The sequence below is a fragment of the Grampus griseus genome (assembly GCF_964374135.1).
Source record: "Grampus griseus genome assembly, chromosome: 16".
Lineage (NCBI taxonomy): Eukaryota > Metazoa > Chordata > Mammalia > Artiodactyla > Delphinidae > Grampus > Grampus griseus.
In genome coordinates, this window is record NC_139010.1 from 71530222 (window position 1) to 71549078 (window position 18857).

At 31.3% G+C, this 18857-nt stretch overlaps 1 protein-coding gene across 1 annotated transcript in view; it reads left to right on the forward strand.

The window, feature by feature from the left end:
- The window catches only part of ATRNL1 (attractin like 1), a gene marked incomplete at both ends in the record, with an annotated part of 679175 nt that overhangs the window by 183597 nt on the left and 476721 nt on the right, over positions 1-18857 (forward strand). Inside the window, one exon of the mRNA XM_082673255.1 lies at positions 561-698. Within this exon, the coding sequence (XP_082529381.1) occupies positions 561-698 (138 nt within the window). The remainder of the gene's footprint in view (positions 1-560; positions 699-18857) is intronic.

Here is an 18857-nt window from a genome sequence, read left to right on the forward strand (position 1 = left end):
TGTTTAGTTCACATTCGAATAGAATTTTAATTAGGCCTTGAAGGTTTTCTTGCCCAAAGAAGATAAACATTCATACAAAGTAATTTAAAAGTGCTGTGTTTGCTAATTTTAAACTAATGTATTTTCTTGAAGTAAGGACTTATTACCACACAATTTTCTATATTGATCCTTTTTTATTACATGTAAATATAATTAAGATGCATTTTAGCATTCTTTGTCAAAGGTCTTTTATTTATTCCTGTTAATAGACATAATTGTCACATGAATCTTTAAGGAATATGTTAAAAGATATTTCCCCCTTAGCTATAACTTTTATGTTTCACTTAAATTTCTAACCCCTACATTTTACAGGTCATATGCAAAATTTCAATACAGAATTTATTGTATATAATGTCCTATATTAGTATTTTGAGACACACATTAATAAAAAACTTGGGAAATGCCCGTTGGACTCTGCTGCCATTCAGATTTGTAAAATAAATTCTTTGTCCTGATGGCAGTTATACTTGATACTGTTATGTAGATATTAAAATTTTTTTTTTTTTTACTATTTTCCTTAGCTTGCCAGTGTAATGGACATAGCACTTGCATCAATAATAACGTGTGCGAACAGTGTAAAAATCTTACCACAGGAAAGCAGTGTCAAGACTGCATGCCTGGTTATTATGGAGATCCAACCAACGGAGGACAGTGTACAGGTAATTATTTTTTCTTTCACTTCAGTGTATTTTTACTAAGGAAAAGAAAATTAAGAAAGATATGCCTCTTGTGGAAAATATATTTTATTAAAGAAGTTGTTTTCCATTAAGTCTCAATATTTTTGGAAGGTAATATATATTTATTAGGGACTATGAACTATAAAAATTCTGTGATATACTTGCTTTAAGAAAATCTTACTTTTCTTATTTCAAAATGAATACATGATTACTATAGGAAATTTAGCAAATGCAGATAAATTAAAAATTACCTGTAATCTTACTATTCTAAAATAATCACTGGTGATAATTTGTTTTTTAATAATAGTAAGTTATCATTTTACATTTTACTTTAGGAATAAGAAATAAAGGTTTTGTGTATGCCTTACATCACGTAAGTTTTTTTGTTTTTTTGTTTTTGACAGGGTGATACTATAACGTAAGGTTTAAGAGAATGAGTTTAGAATCAGTCCTTCGCTGAAATTCCAACTCTGCCACTGTTTAAATGTATGGCTTTAGTTAATTCACTTAGCATCTCAGTGCTTCATCTTTCTCATATGTAGAAGGAAGATGATAATACTTCATTGGATTATTGTAAAGATCAAATGTGATCCTATGTAATAGAGTCACATATAATAGGAATTGAAGCACGTTAAAAGAGCATTATAAGAGCCTAACTATTATCATATCATTTTTCGATCGTGAAACCCTTCTTTTCTCCATTTCCTCCTCTGTCCTGCTGCTTCTTTCTCCTACTTTTTAAAAAAGAAAATGTGGTCTTTCTTTAAAAAATTTCCTTAAAATTTGTTTTTTTCAGTAATCCTTCTTCATTTCTAGGTTAGTCCTTGTTCCTTAAATCTTTAATCTACTTTTTCTAAGTGGAGTAGCCTGTAGAGCACTCACAGAAAAGCCTCAGTTGTTGGCTGTGATAAGATGAGAAATCTTCAGAGAGAGAGTTGGGCCTGGGCCTTTAGATAAAACTTTTTAACACTACCTGCATATTAAAGCCACTGGAGAGCTTTTAAAAAATACGGATGTCTGGGTCAATCCATAAATAATTAAATCAATCTCTTTGTTTATCGTAAGGTGATTCTTGGTTCTTCTCAAAGTCTTCCCAAATGATTCTAATACACACTCAGGGTTGAGAAACACAGAATGATGAGCTGTGCCTTAGAGTCAACAAAACTGCTCTGGTAATAGCAGGTTTGGTGCTGATTGAAATTGTGTGATATGGAAAGCTCTGCCCTGATTGAGGCTGTAATACAGAAATTGTTTGACGCTTGCATTTTCTGTGTTCTAGGCACTGTACTCATAGCTTATATTCATTATCTCATTTCAGCTGTACAACAACTGTATGGGAGAAGTCACAATTATCTCCATTTTACATACAACCAAATACACAAAGAAGTTAAATAAAACACCCAAATCATACTGCTAATAAGAGGAAGAAAGTGTCTGATTCTTAGGCCTAACTCTTAACTGTTAATGCAGAAGTGGTGTTTTAATACGGACAGGGAGGATCCAGTAGCCCTTATTAGCCAAAAGCCACAGCTTAGTGCTGTGTTCATTGTTTACAGAAACAGCAGTAGAAATGTATACGACGGAATCCACAAAGTGTAGACCTTACCTAGTGGAGTCATAGTATTTTGTTATTTTATGTTTATTAAGTAAAAAGGTAAGGATTTTGGAGCCATCCTGTTTTCCAAAAAGCTTTTTACTACTGAATTTTCTATAGCCAAGAATTTCATTGGGCAAAAAGTATATTTCAGATAGATTATTTATGTTATATATATATATATATATAAATGTTTTGTTTCCATAACTTTAAGACAAAAACACACCTGGGTTGTTTTTATTCCACATTGCAATTTATATGTGTTTGCAACCTTTCATATATTTAATATACAATTGTTGTTTTAATTTACTTTTATGAAAATGATTTCATTTACAGTCTCCAAATTATTTTAATGCCTATATAATAGTCCATGGGGATTTTGTGAAGTAATTTACTTCATATACTTCTGTTATTTATATATTGCTTCCAACCATAACCCCATTTTTAGCATTTTTAAAATTTGAGGTCAAATTCACATAGCATAACAGTAACCGTTTTAGGTATACAATTCAGTGGCATTTACTACATTCATAATATTGTGCAACCATCACCTCTGTCAAGTTCCAGAAAATTTCCTTCCCTCCAAAAGAAAATGCCATACTTATTAAGCAGTCATCCCAGTCCCTGGCAGTCACTAATCTGCTCTTTCTTTATAAATTTACTTATTCTGGATATTTCATGTAAATTGGATCATAAAATATGTGACTTTGTGACTGGCTTCTTTTACTTTTCATAATGTTTTTAATGTTCATTCTTGTTGTAGCATCTATCAGTACTTCACTCCTTTTTGTGGATGAATATTATTCCATTGTATGGATATATCACAATATTTTTACCCATTTATTCATTGAAGGACATTGGGGTTTTTTCCACCTTTTGGCTATTGTGAATAGTGCCGCTATGAACATTACTGCACAAGTTGTTTTTGAATACAAGTTTTTAGTTCTTTTGTATGTAAACTAGGAGAGGAATTGCTGGGTCATATAGCAATTTTATGTTTAACTTTTCGAGGAACTGCCAAATTATTTTCCATGGTGGTTGCACGATTTTACATTCCCACCAGCAACGTGGAGGATTCCAATTTCTCTACATCCTTGCCAACAGTTGTTATTTTACATTTTCAGAAACTTTTAGCCATCCTAGTAGGTGTAAAACTATTTCTCATTGTAGTTTTGATTTGCATTTCCTTAATGACTAGTGATGAAGTTGTTGGCCATCGTATATTTTTTTTGGAGAAATGTCTTCCAGTTCTTGCCCATTTTAAAACAATTTTAAAAATTGTGGTAAAATGTACGTAATATAAAATTAGCCATTTTAACCATTTTTAAGTGTGTAGTTCAGTTTCATTAAGTACATTCACATCGTTGTGCAACCATCATTACTATCCATCTCCAAAACTTTTTTTCATCTTGCAAAGCTAAAACTGTATAACCATTAAATAATAGCTCTTCATTCCCCAACACTGGCCCCTGGCAGCCACTATTTTACTCTTTGTCACTATGAATATGATTACTCTAGACACCTCAAATAAGTGGAATTATCCAGTATTTGTCCTTAATGATTGGTTTTTTTCAGTTAGCATAATGTCCTCAAGGTTCTTTCATATAGTAGCATGTGTCCTTCCTTTTTATTGCTGAATAATGCTCTGTTGTATGTATATACCGCATTTTTAAAATCCATTGATGGATGCTTGAGTTGCTTCCACCTTTTGACTATTGTAAATAATACTGCTATGAATATGGCTGTACAAATATTTGTTGGAGTCTTTCTGTCTTTTCATGTGCATATTGGCCACTTGTATATCTTTGGAGTAATGTCTTTTCGAGTCCTTTGTTCATTTCTTTAATTGGGTTATTTGGTTTTATTGTTGTTGAATTCTAAGAGTTCTTCATATATTCTAGTTATGAGGTCCTTATCAGATAAATGATTTGCAAATATTCTCCTGTTCTGTAGGTTGTCTTTTCACTGTCTAGACAGTGTAGTTCAAAGCACTGAAGTTTTAAATTTTGATGAAGTCCAGTCTATCTCTTCTTTCTTTTGTTGCTTGTGCTTTTGGTGCATATCTAAGAATCCATTGCCAAATATAATGTCATGAAGATTACCAAAGTATTATTTTAATTTTTTGCCAGCATAGGCAAAAGGAACGTTTGAATAAGTATATTAGCTAAAAACTGTTTTAAATTAAAATAGTAAGTTTTATCATTCCACCAGGCATAGTGCTTTTAGAAATATGTTTCCCTCTGGGGATGATACTTCTCTGCTAGGTTTAAGACTAATTCAGTTATTTCATATTATTTTTGTTGCTGACATTATACATGTGGAAAGCTGAGGTACAATGCAATAGAAAACTAAAGAGAATGAAAGATAAATACCTTTCTTATTCACTGTTGCACATTCCCTGGTAGTTTATGAAGCTTTAAACAATTCCTTATAGTTTCCTTATTTCCTAAATTTGGCAAAATTGTATTTTTCTGTCTATGACTTTTCTACAGTGATGTGATATATGAAATTCATTTTTATTTCTTAGGGCCACATTAGCAATCTAACTAAATAAACAATATGTCACATCTTGTGAATTATATTTAATGTGGCAATGGCTAAAATCAATTTATAAAATATGAGAAGTAAAAGTTTTCTACTATTTTTTCATTTTTAGTTCACCTTATTGAGAAAAGTTCATTTTTTCATTATTAGTTGCACGTATTAAAATTCAAAGTCCATGGTGATGTTAAGGGAAATAAGGAAATAGATTTATATTTGAATGGTAAGGCTTTAAATGTACTGCAGATTTAGATATTCTTTTAAAAAGTCGGCCTACTAAAGCCATTTAACTATGTTGTCAATATATAAATGTACTTGTAGACTTCCTTCAGATTGTTTTTAAACTATGTTATATTTATAGCTATTCTTTTAGTACAATTATTGAAAGTGCTTTATTATTAAAATTATTTTATTTCTTATTAATGTTCAGGAAGATTCTCTGTTACAAACTTGCTCTGGCATTGGTTATCTATCTATCTATCTATCTATCTATCTGTCTTTGTAGCCATAAAAGAATATAACATTGTTAAGAGTTTGGGCTTTGGAATTATACTGATTGGGTCCATATTCTGGCAATGGCACTGTCACCTTGGATAATTATTTAACCTCTTAGTGTCTCACTTTCCTCACCTGCAAAATGCAGCTAATTTAATTTACTGTGAGGCTTAAATAAACATATGAAATAATTTGTATCTCCAGCAAATGTTAACTCCATAATGCAAATTATTACTATTACTATTTATAACATCATTAGGCTTAAGTATGTTAATATAAATGTATGAATCAGACTTTTGGGACAGTATTATTTTTGCCATGTTATCTCCAATTTAACATAAATTTTAGTAAAAGAAAATAAATGAAAGTTTCATTGAAGAGAGTAATAGCTCAATGTGCTACAGCAGCTCAGCACTCAATATACTGTACTACTTTGCGATGAAGGATTACCCTTGAATTCCATAATTACGGATTACTTACTATATGCAAAGTAGTGTGTTAGGACTTACTAAAATTTATATATGGTTGACTTGAACAGCACAGATTTGAACTGTGCAAGTCTACTTATACACGGACTTTTAAAATAGTAAATACTATAGTACCACACTATCCATGGTTTGTTGAATCTTGTGTATAGAAGATGCAGAAATGTGTATAGAAGAAACCTGGTATATGGAGGAACTGCATATATGGAGGGCCAACTATAAGTTATACAGGATTTTCTGTTGCACAGAGGGTTGGTGTCCCTAACCCCCTCCCTATTCAGGGGTCAACTGAACATTGTGTAGGTGCTGTAATAGTGTTATGTAGAAGTTGAACAATAGAATCAGGGACAAAGAGATTAATTTTAATGGGAGGACCTGGGTAGGCCCTTGAGAGTTGAGGCAATTTGCATGCTTCAATTTTCTGTAATTATTATTAGCTGCATGTTTTTCATTATAACTTGTTCTAAATGTAAGAAACTAAGCTACAATGTTATTAATCTTAAAAATATTTTAATATCTTTACATGTATTTGTTTTGTTTAATTACTCATAAAAAATGGACTATAAGAAAAAAGCTCCCCATATGAAGTATACAGACATTTAAAAAATTGCAGTCTTGGATGACTAATAGTTTTCTTCATCTGGGTCTTACCGTTTTTAGGTACTTTATTGTAAGATGTCTAATGGGTTTGGTTGGTGTTATGAATAAATTCTTTTCCTTTAACATTGCATTCATAACTGGTTTCAGTAAAATGTAATTTTGTATTTATTTATGACTTTTAGTTCATTTTATTATTCTTTTTCTAGGTTCTTAAATAGTATATAATTTTCTTTCTATATTTTTTACTTTTAATAGTGATAAAGAAACTCTTAGTTTTCAGGTTGAGGAAAAAAAGTTCTTTCAACATAGTAACAGTTTTGTTTTTACCTTTGTTTCTTATTAGCAAAACTTATGTTTTTCTTTTTGGCATATTATTAATATCTGTCCATAGCAGGCTTTTACAGAAATATTTAAAACTTTAATAAACACACTGGGCTATGACACAGATATGCTCTGAGACTTGAGGGTGGTAAAGAAGATAAGTGAACTCTTCTTTCTTTCTACCAGGATGGGAGATTTTTTTCATTTTAAACCCTTCTTACATATTGCAGATTGTTCAGAGAAGCTGAAAGTTTATAACCAAATGAACTCGAGCATGTCTGAAAATAAATGTAAGAAGTTTAATTCTCTCAAAATGGAAGCATTGACCTGAATAATCTAAAAAGGCAGATAAATGAAAATCACTTGATATGGAAATCTTGTTTTTATTAATTACTTTGACACAACAAAGTTGAAAGTTTGTATTTTCTGAGTACACGTTATCATCCTGTGTGGCAGAGAAAAGCCAATCTGAGATTTTAAATATTTCAAAGAATGGCCGTTAAATGAATAATTATATAATTACATGTAGCTATTTAGTATATGATATAGTCATGAAGTTATACTTTGATCTAAAATTCTCTTCAGAATGACATTTTTATGTAAATTTAAGAAAACAGGAGAGCCTTTTAAAATCATATAGAACTGCCTGTTTCAACTGCATGATTAAACAAAGTCTTTATTGCATAGCTTCTGTAATATTTGTAGCTAGTTTCTCTTCTCTGTATACTAAGTTTTTGAAACTTTGTTTTCCTTATAGAAGTGTTCCTCTATGTCAAATTGCTCAGTAACCCTGTTTTCTTTATCTACTCCATCTTTTCAAACTCTTTTCATCCTTTTTGTTCTCAAAAAGGAAATGTTAAGGATAAGAAGAACTGCGTTTATGAAAACTGTTTGGCCCTGACATTGTCTGCTATTTTAGAATGACCTTTGATTGTGGGTTATTAGAAGATGCAGTTTACTACTCTTTTCTCTTAGATTCCTTTTGCGAGAGCCGTCTGTGGGTTGAGTCTCATGAAACTGCTAGAGATATTAGTCACTGAACTTTTAAGTGCTGGGGAACTTTGCCATGCATGGCTTACTTTGACACCTTTCTCAAGATCTCCTTTCCTACTTTTTATTTGCACAAAGTTCTACTTTCCACCTATCCTAACTTAAAATAAATTTTTACTTCGACTTTTGGCATTGGGTTAGTGGTTTTTAGGCTCCTAGACTCGATGTTATAGACTATCTCCATCTCTGATTTATCAGTTTTGACCATGAAGTGTGTCACTTGAATGTTTTCTTTTCATTAGTAAGTTCACTAGTATATCTCTTACGGAATTAAACAAAAAAGTATTCAATGGTTTTAGGTCTACAAGTACAGTACTTACCTATTTGGGGCAAGATAGAAACCATTATTTTATCTAAGTGTTCAATATTTCTCTTTAATTTCACTTGATGTGATGCTTATCATCATGTATTGCTTTAGGTTTTATGTTACAAGGATCTGGCACTATTGTTTTTCTTAATAAGTAAGGTAAGAAAATTTAATTTAAAAATAAAAATGGCTCTTACCCTAATCTACAAAGGTTGAGGAATTACTATTAGCTTCAAATGACAGGCCTAGGATGAAAAAAAGTAAGGGGTGAATTTAAAGTGGGGCGTACTTCTTGTATTCTAAAACATATAAAACATTTATTTAGTATGTTACGGAAAATTAGAGGTTAACTAAGAAACTCTAAGCATGTACTTACCTTGTCCTGATATGTAAAGGTTTTTACAAAACCAAAATCAAGCTAAATACCAATTTGCATACACACTTTTTCATATCTCAAAAACTACTTAGTGATGGTGGGGAAGTTAATTATATATTAGAAATGCCTAGAGCAGGTGTAAAAAAGCACCAGCATAAATATTCTCTTAAATATTTCATAAACATATCAAAATGCTCCTTAACATATTATTTAAGAAGAAATGCCTTTTCTTCAAATGTTCATTTTTATATATTAAGACATGAATGCAAGTATTTGCATTTCTCTTAATCATATATAATTTTTTATACCTTTTATCTTGCTTTTTCTTTAAAGGCCTATTTACTGATTTTATAATAATCACAGTCTATACTTGTAGGCTTTAACGCAAGTATATAAACATTTAATTGTATGTTTAGTGAATAGTGCAGCCTACTTTATTAAGCAATTTTAACTTATTTTTTGACTTCTTATTAAGCATTTCTATACAGGCCACTATTATTCAAATCAATGTTTATAAACCGAATTCAGTAACTTTATTATTTAAAAAATGTTCTCACTTCACCCGCATTTTGTTAATGGTAATACAATTCTTTTGGGGCTCAATTTTAATGGTACCTTTGATTCCTTTCTTTTCTTCAACCCTTGTATTCTGTCCCAAGCTGATTCTGACTCTGCACTGTCTCTGACATCTATCTCCGCCTTTATATTCCACTACCTTTATTAGTTTAGGCCCCCATGATTCCTCTTCTCTTCCACTACTGTTGGATGTTACAGATTACCTAAAATGGAATAGGTTCTTATTAAGTATTTGTTGAATTAATGAATGATTACCCTCTATACATGCAATCTCTCCATTTGTAATCCACCCTTATATCTCCTTTATCAGAAGATAAAGACATAGTTTTCTTCCCCAAAACATTCAGTGATTTTTATGACTATTTCCAAAATCTTTCATTGCCTCCAAAGTGTCTGTGAAATAAATTAAAACCTCCTTGACAAGACGTTCAAGGCCTTTTATGCTCTGACCCAGAGTGATTTTTCTGGTTTCATATCCTGCCATGTTTCTCATATTCTACCACATCTTTACTTCTCTTTTTCTCTGTGTCCACATTTAGGTTAAGTTATTAACATTTTCCTTGTCAGCCAATCTCCAAGCATTATATTAAAAACATATATAACTAACATTTAATGGTATTTTATTTTATCTAAATAAAAAACCAGGAACAATAAAATAAAACATATTTTATTTAGATATTTTATCTAAATAAAATACCAGGAACATTGCTAAGAGCTTTGCCTAAAGTTTTTCATATTCTCCAAAGCATTTTGTCAAGTATATACTATTATGTCAGTTTTATAGAGGAGTAAACCAAAGACATAGGCCTAAAGAGTCATGTTAAAGGTTAAGCCAGCAAGTGATGGAACCAGGATTGAAATATGAACTACCAGACTCTTGTACTCCAAAGCAAGTATGTGCTTACATCTTTGAATCTCACATATAATCAGTGGTCAGCTCTAATCCATTTCGAAGCCGTAATATTGAACTACCATTGTCTAGTTGTGTCTACCTTTACCTTAGCTTAGCCCACTGTAGCAGTTTCTAAATAGATCAGCCTCACTTTCTTTTAGTTGATCCTTTATTCTTTCTTTTAGTTGATCCTTTATCTAGGACATTCACAATATTGTATTCCTTTTCACCTCATATCAAACCACTCCTTCATATAAACCCAACTCTTTACACATTTTTCCTATTTTTGCTTCCCTGGACACTACTGTGCCTCTGGACTCCATTACTCATTTTTCATATCTCAACTCCGGAAATTTCAGCCTGAAAACTTGTAATGTCCCTCCTAACTTCAGGCAGTGTTGGTACCTCCATGGTGATAGCCATCAGTGTTTTTGTAAGTCATTGTTCACTTATCTTTCTAAGTAGGATGTGAACTTCTTGATGAGGAAAGTTTTGTCTTAGTTGGTTTTTTTTAAAAATCATTTTTACATTATCTTTGTGACGCTATTACATAGGTAGTAGTACTGTGCTTGGTATATAGTTAGCCCATTGCTATATTAATATTACTAAGAAAACGTAATATTTGTGTCGTATGTTTTACTCATTCTCATATGATCTAAGAGAAAATGTAATTCAGACTTTCTAGCTAGGTGGGTTTCACGTTTCAACCAATATTTTCACTTTAGAGCAAGAGGTAAAAAGTAGCTTACTATTTTTCTCAGGTTGATTTTTCTTTCTTTTATTTTTCAGTAATAAAGGCAGAAGTGAAGCAATATTGGTTCCAAAGTCTATATTTTATTTTGTTCTAAATGAGGATTAGTTTTAGTTTACCAATGGGGTTTCATTCTGTACTCATAACTTATTGAGCAATAATCCAATATTTTGTACATAAATTTTTCATTAAATACTGATGAGAAGTTATATGAAGTTTAGATAAGGAAGAAAAATGAAATTTATATAATTCCTTTCAGTTTCTAGTTTTTCTAGAGAAGATAAATAGATTATTGGTGTCTGACTTCTCAAAGCTTACCATCTACATTTCACTTCACTCTATTAATTTTGGGGTCATTTTAACAGAATGTGTTATCCTATAAATGTTTTTAACTAACTTCAAAATATCTATTTCAGTATACCATATAATTTGTATTTTAAATGATTTTAAGGTATATTTTGTTTATTTTTCTATCTGCAGCAGCTAATTCTTTCAAGTTTAAAGTTGTATTGTACTTATGTGAATCCCGTTGTTGGTAACTGTAGGCATTTGGGTAATTATTCACGTAGGATGATTGGTTTTTCTTGAAAAGATAGAGACTAATGTTTTCTTGAGAAATGGAATCATTATTTTACATATTGTTAACAACATCCCTTCTACTCAGAAGTATAGAAACTAAACCCTTAATAACATATGGGAAAAACAAAGAACTCTTCAAATAAAGTTGTTAACATAATGTTATTATTGACCTACAAGTAAAAGACATAAAAGTACATTTTATTATCTATTTTTAAAGTGTAGAAATGTTTAATCTTTTCAAAATTGAAAAGGTCTGTTAATTTTGGGGGGACATAATTTCACACAGAAAAGTTGTAAGGATATTCAATAAGTTCCCTCAGATTTCTTCTTTCTCTCCCTGTCTCTCAATTAAACATTGCAGACTTGATATCCCTCTATTCCTTAAAGATTTTAGGGTTTGTTTTTTAAAAGTTGGGAATTCTCTTAACTACATTACAATTATAGATATTAGGAAATAAACATTGATGCATACTGTTATTAAACATAGACCTTACCAATTGTCCCAACATTGTTCTTTAGAGCAAAAGAAAATTCAAGATTACTAGTTGCATTGATTTGTGTGTCTCTTCAGACTTTAATCTGGAACATTTCTTGAGTCTTTCTTTTTATGTAATGACATTGACATTTTTTAGGAATACAGGTATTCCCCGCTTTTCAGATGTTCATAAACATTTGGTTAAAGTGGTGTCTGCCAGATTTCTTCACTATAAAGTCACTATTTTATCCTTTAATGAAAAAATATCTTGTAGGAGATACTATGAGACTATGTGAATATCATGTTACTTCTCAAACTTTTACTCACTAGTTTTGTGATTTTTACCAAACAGAGATTTTCTGATTCCATCATTCTTTCTACAATAATTAGTTAGCTTTCTTCTACAATGAAAAGCTTTGTCTTCTCTAGTTTGTCTGTCTGTGAATCTTATCTGTGTATTCATCTGTGCATCTGTGTATTTATCTATGTATCTATGCATCTGTCTATGTTCCTATCTATCTATTTATCTATCTATCATTCTTTGAGCATTTCCTTATGTTTTGGCACTCATCTTGAACCTTTCCTGCCCTAACTGGAAGCTGGCATTTCTCAAGCATCCCTGGTTCCTTTACTGGGCTCTTTGCTACAGGGCCATCAGTGTTTATGAATCATCCTAGCAGACAGAACTGGAAAATAGGTGTATGTATACATAACAGACACTAATAAATTCTCATACATAAGTATAAACACATCAGTGCCCATTTCTGTATCTACCTGTAATCTATAGTAAAATCCATGAGTTCACACTAATACCTCTCATTTCCTGTCCCTTACTACAGGGTTCATTCTATCCTTCCTCCTTTCCAAATTTTTAATTTCCTTCTCTGACAGCAAATAATCTAACTTTAGTTATTGACAATAAATACATTTTTATTTATATCAATAAAAATATATTTATTTTTATATACTAAAGTTTCATATGTATTCAGTTCTATTTGTAGATCTTCTATGCTACTCCACTGATCGGTTTGCCTATTGATGTGCCAGTATCACAGTGTTTTAATTTTAGAGGGCTTATAAATGTTTGAATGTCTATTAGAACTAGTCCCCCACCCCCTTTTTTTTTTTACATCTTTATTGGAGTATAATTGCTTTACAGGGGTGTGTTAGTTTCTGCTTTATAACAAAGTGAATACATATACATATGTTCCCATATCTCTTCCCTCTTGCATCTCCCTCCCTCCCACCCTCCCTATCCCACCCCTCTAGGTGGTCACAAAGCACCGAGTTGATCTCCCTGTGCCATGTGGCTGCTTCCCACTAGCTATCTATTTTACGTTTGGTAGTGTATATATGTCCATGACACTCTCTCTTTGTCACAGCTTACCCTTCCCCCTCCCCATATCCTCAAGTCCATTCTCTAGTAGGTCTGTGTCTTTATTCCTGTCTTACCCGTAGGTTCTTCATGACATTTTTTTTTCTTAGATTCCATATATATGTGTTAGTATATGGTATTTGTCTTTCTCTTTTCTGAGTTACTTCACTCTGTATGACAGACTCTAGGTCCATCCACCTCACTACAAATAACTCAATTTAGTTTCTTTTTATGGCTGAATAATATTCCATTGTATGTATGTGCCACATCTTCTTTATCCATTCATCCGATGATGGACACTTAGGTTGTTTCCATGTCCTGGCTATTGTAAATAGAGCTGCAATGAACATTTTGGTACATGACTCTTTTTGAATTATGGTTTTCTCAGGGTATATGCCCAGTAGTGGGATTGCTGGGTCATATGGTAGTTCTGTTTGTAGTTTTTTAAGGAACCTCCATACTATTCTCCATAGTGGCTGTACCAATTCACATTCCCACCAGCAGTGCAAGAGTGTTCCCTTTTCTCCACACCCTCTCCAGCATTTATTGTTTGTAGATTTTTTGATGATGGCCATTCTGACCGGTGTGAGATGATATCTCATTGTAGTTTTGATTTGCATTTCTCTAATGATTAATGATGTTGAGCATTCTTTCATGTGTTTGTTGGCAGTCTGTATATCTTCTTTGGAGAAATGTCTGTTTAGGTCTTCTGCCCATTTTTGGATTGGGTTGTTTGTTTTTTTGTTATTGAGCTGCATGAGCTGCTTGTAAATTTTGGAGATTAATCCTTTGTCAGTTGCTTCATTTGCAAATATTTTCTTCCATTCTGAGGGTTGTCTTTTGGTCTTCTTTGTGGTTTCCTTTGCTGTGAAAAAGCTTTGAAGTTTCATTAGGTCTCATTTGTTTATTTTTATTTCCATTTCTCTAGGAGGACCCACCCCCTTTTTTTTTTTAGCTTTTCTTTTTGAGTGTTTTCCTGACTATTCCTGAATGCCTATTTTTCTATGTGATTATTATTATCAATTTATTAAGTTCCATTAAAAAATGTTAGTATTTTTGTTGAGGTTGTGTTAGATTTATAAACTAATTCAAATAGAACTGACATCTTTATGATATTGGGTTTTTTTTCAAGAACAATGTGTGTCTTTCCATTTTGTCACAACTACTTTTATGCCTCCCATGGGTTTTGCATATTTTTTGTTAAAATTTATTCCTCAGTATTTTATCTTATTCATTACAATTATAAATAAGTTTTTATATCCTTTACCTGGTTATTGTTAAAGGGCTATTGATTTCTGCATATTAATTTGTTAAATTTATTACCTTACTGAATTGCTTATTGTTTTAATTTGTTTTAACACTGATTCTCTAGGGTTTCCAGATACTATCATATCATTTACAAATAGAGATAGTGTCACTTTTTTTCTAGTCCTTACACATCAATTAACTTTTCATGTATAATTACATTGGTTAATATCTCTAATACAATTTTAAGAGTAATAGAGCTAATAGGCTATAATTACATTGGTTAATATCTCTAATACAATTTTAAGAGTAATAGATCTATTGGGGAATCTTGCTTTATCCTGATCTTAGTGGAAGAAAAGCTTCCAGTGTTTTCTTATTAAGCAAGATGCTGGCTATTATATATATATGTGTATCTATAGATATATATAGATATATATAAAAAATATATATACACACACATATACATATGTTTGTGTGTGTGTGTGTGTGTGTATTTATGCTAAGAAAGTATCCTTGAATTACTATTTTATTGAATGTTTTACCAGGAATGGGTATTGACTTTTGTCAAAGACTTTTTAACATCTGTGTAGATAATCATATTTTTTTATTTTTAGATTCGATAATATGGTATATTAATGAATTTCTTAATAATGAATCAACCTTGCAATCTTAGTACTTATATTAAATGGTGTATTTACTGAATATGTTATTATCATTGATATTTTCAGGTTAGTTTCAGCTTTCAAACTGTTAAAAAAGTACATTATATATTTGAAATTAAAAACCATATATGGTCAAGAATGTTACATGTTATCTATATGTGCCATCCACACATATATATCGTCTATCAAGAAGTTGAAAGAATCTCAGGATATAACTCTTTACTACTTACTAGATGTATAAATGTGGACTTTTTTTTTTCATTTCTTTGAGGCTATTCTATCAAATGAGTATAATACATATGGTGTAAAGATTGAATAGGTAATGTGTGTGAAAGTACTTTGGAAATAGTGCAGTCATATATGGTTGAAAAATATTGTTCTTATCATTAACCTACTTCATGTTTTATATTTTTAACATAATGAACACTCAACGACTTTTTTCAGATGATTTGATTCATTGATTAATAACTATTCAAAACAACCTTTAAAAACAATCTCATTGAAAACATTGCAGATTTAAAAAGAGATGCAATAAAAATTCAATAAATTGGAATTTAAGAATTTGAACTTAAGGCAAGTAGTAATTTTTGGTGGTAGAACTGAATGTGGGAAAAAATGCCTGGTATTTCATTGGTATTGAGGTTTGGCTTGTGAATAGATTCTAATAATATGTGTCATTCTTGCCTCATCTGTAGCCCAGGGTATTAATATTTTGCCCTACTTTTTTAGATGTATGAAAACTTCAGATTAAAGAAATAAGTAAAATTTAAAGGGTTTAAAAACTTTAATGGTAGTCATTAGGCGTGTTCAAGAAATTTATCTTGCTAGAGTTAGAAAATGAAATATGACTAAAGTTATTCTTTATCAAAGCTAAACACAAGGTATTAAAAATACAATTCCAGAAGAGTTGGGTTGAAATTTATTTTGGTCAAATATTTTCAGTGCTTATGCTTAACCCTCTTCTATCAAAAAAGAAAAAACCAAAACCTTGTTTGTTTTAAATGAGATTTGTGTTTTGAACATTCAGTCAGAATGAAGAACTGACAGGTTATGTGTTTCCAGGCTTTGTGGTTATAGGTCAGGGGTTGGCAATTTTTTTTTTCTCTAAAGCATCAGGTAGTGAATATTTTATTTTTTGTGATCCAGGTACAGGTATGGTTGCTGCTTTGCTGCTGCCTCCTCTTGTTCCTCCTCCTTTTCCTCCAGCTTCACCTCCTTCTTCTTCTCCACAATCCTTTGAAAATGTAGAAACCATTCTCAGCTTATGGGCCATAAAAAATAGGAAGTGAGGACTTGCCCTCACGGATATAGTTTACTGACCCTTAAAACAGATGGTTAGAGTTTCTCCTCATTTTTCAATATGTTAGACGGCTTTGAAATATAAAATATGAATCTTAATAGCCCTCTTGGCACTTTATGACTTTCCAACCTGTAACTTAAATCCTTAAAACAGTACCATTTACTTGGCAGTTCCAGTCCTTAAGTTCTAGATTCTTGTTCACCATCATATTCTCAGACTAGTGCTAGAGCAGTGCCTTTCACCCGACAACGTTCAACAAATAGTGGAACAAGGACTGAATAACTGAGTTTCACTGTGCTTTATTTATTGGAGAAAGAATCATTTCTTAATTTCTCATTTACTCTTTATTTAGGCAAATATGGGTGCCCAATATCCTAAGTAAACAAAATAATCTCTGTAAGTCAAATGACATATTTTAAATTATGAGACTTGTCATCTACCCAGGAGAAAACAAAATCATACTCTCAGCAACAGATTAATACATGGCAATAGTTGTAATTTTTGAGTTTTTAGTGAGAAAAACCAGATTGCTAAGATATTATTGGTATCAACATTTCATGTTTATTTATATCAAAGGGAAACAGCTATGTCTGTTTTCCCTTTTCATAAACCACACATGATGGCTATTTGGGCTTAGAGCTGTAAATAAAAATATAAGTTTGAAGAATTAATTTTAAGTCATGTGGCTATTTGAACATTTGTCTTTGCCAGAATTCTTACTATATTTGAAACCTAATGTAATATATCTACTAAATATCAAGTATAATTACGCTAGAAGTATATAAAGGAAATTAAGTGGACATGATCTCCTAACTCCCAGAAGCTGTTGTATTTGTGTGTGACAAATAGCAATGACATAGCAATTAAAGGACCGAGGCACATAAACTGACTTCGAAATAAGTACTGCCAATGACTATTTTTTGATTTCCTTTTCTAAAGTATATTCTTTATATACAATTTATTTGAATAACTCTTATAGCATCTTTTTTTCTATCCTTATTGTTTAGTTTTAGTTACAAGTTGATATTGCAAATTTATATTATAGGGAAACAGAAATACCATGTGACCTCATAATGTTCCTGTAATGTATAGCTAGGCTATAAAATCATCATCATATAAAATTTACCAAACAAAGGGCCACAGTATGATGATTTTATAGGTGCTTATTCAGCATAAAAAGATAACCTCAAACGCTGACAACAACAGAATGATTTCAGTACCGTCATGAAGTATAAATTTTAAACAATTGAATTTAAAATACATTTGTGCCGTTTTAGCCTGAAGTGTAGCACCAGAAGGGAATTCTCTCAAAATGAGTTTTCACTAAAAGGTATTTTTTAACACAATATTTTTTTCTGTCTCAGAAATTATTAAAGCTACTATACATTGATAATTCTTCAAAGAAATGCTGCAAGTGTGACTATTATCTAGTTCTGCCATAAAGGGTAAATAAAAAGTTTACCCAAGTTTTAAAATATTAATGTGCATCATTTGTTTTTTAGTGAAGTTCTGAATACAAGATAGTATTAATGTGAAACGGCAAGTTAATATTAAAAGATACCATGGTATATGCATTCACTATTTATGAAGTTACATGTTATCAGTATATCTGAGTCCCTTTTTTGCTCATGATAATTTCCTTTATTCCTTGCACTTCTGCATCTTGTCATTCATTTCTAAAATTCTCACATGTTGTGTTTCCATAGTTAATTCTACAAACTTAAAGGAAGATTATACTGATCTATTTAAATAGTCTTTATGAAAGAAAACCCACACTTTTATGTAGAAGTCTCTTTTAGCAAAGAAAGCCTGGCTTCTTAAATAATCTACCTAATACCAAAATTTATTTTTTATGTGTGTGTAGGGTTGTATATATTTACTTTATATTAATTATGTGTTTTTTCAAAGCAAATAATCATAAACAATTAATAAGCTTAGTGTTCTAAAATATTTTGATCAAAATCAGTGACTCATTATCTTATTTTTAAATGTGTATGAAAATCAGGAATGAAATCATTATTTCATTTTTATCAATAGAATGGTTTAACTAGCTGGTGGTGTGCAGGAACACAGTAGTTCTCATTAAAGGTTTTTGAAAGGGCTGATGACATGATCAGCCTTATCTCTTGAGAATATGTCTCAGGATTGGAGAATAAGTTGTAGCCATACGGAAGGCAGAAAGATCAGTTATGTAATGTATTGGTGTCAGTAAGAGAGCATGAGTGACAGGACTTGAATGATGTGTTATCATAGTGGAAAGGAGGAGGTCAGATACAAGAAAGATCCTGCATGTAGAAACTAAACCTGCCAGCTGATTGGATGTTGGGCACAATAAAGTGTGAGATTGGTGTCCTGAATAATTGGAACGCTGATCTTTAACAAAGGAATGCAAAGTAAGAAAATGAAATGAGTTCAGTATGAACCAAATTGACTATATGTAACTGTTATGCTATGGAATGTTTCAGGTAGTATTCTGGAATACTAAAACTGAGAATGATCTCAGAAAAGGATGAT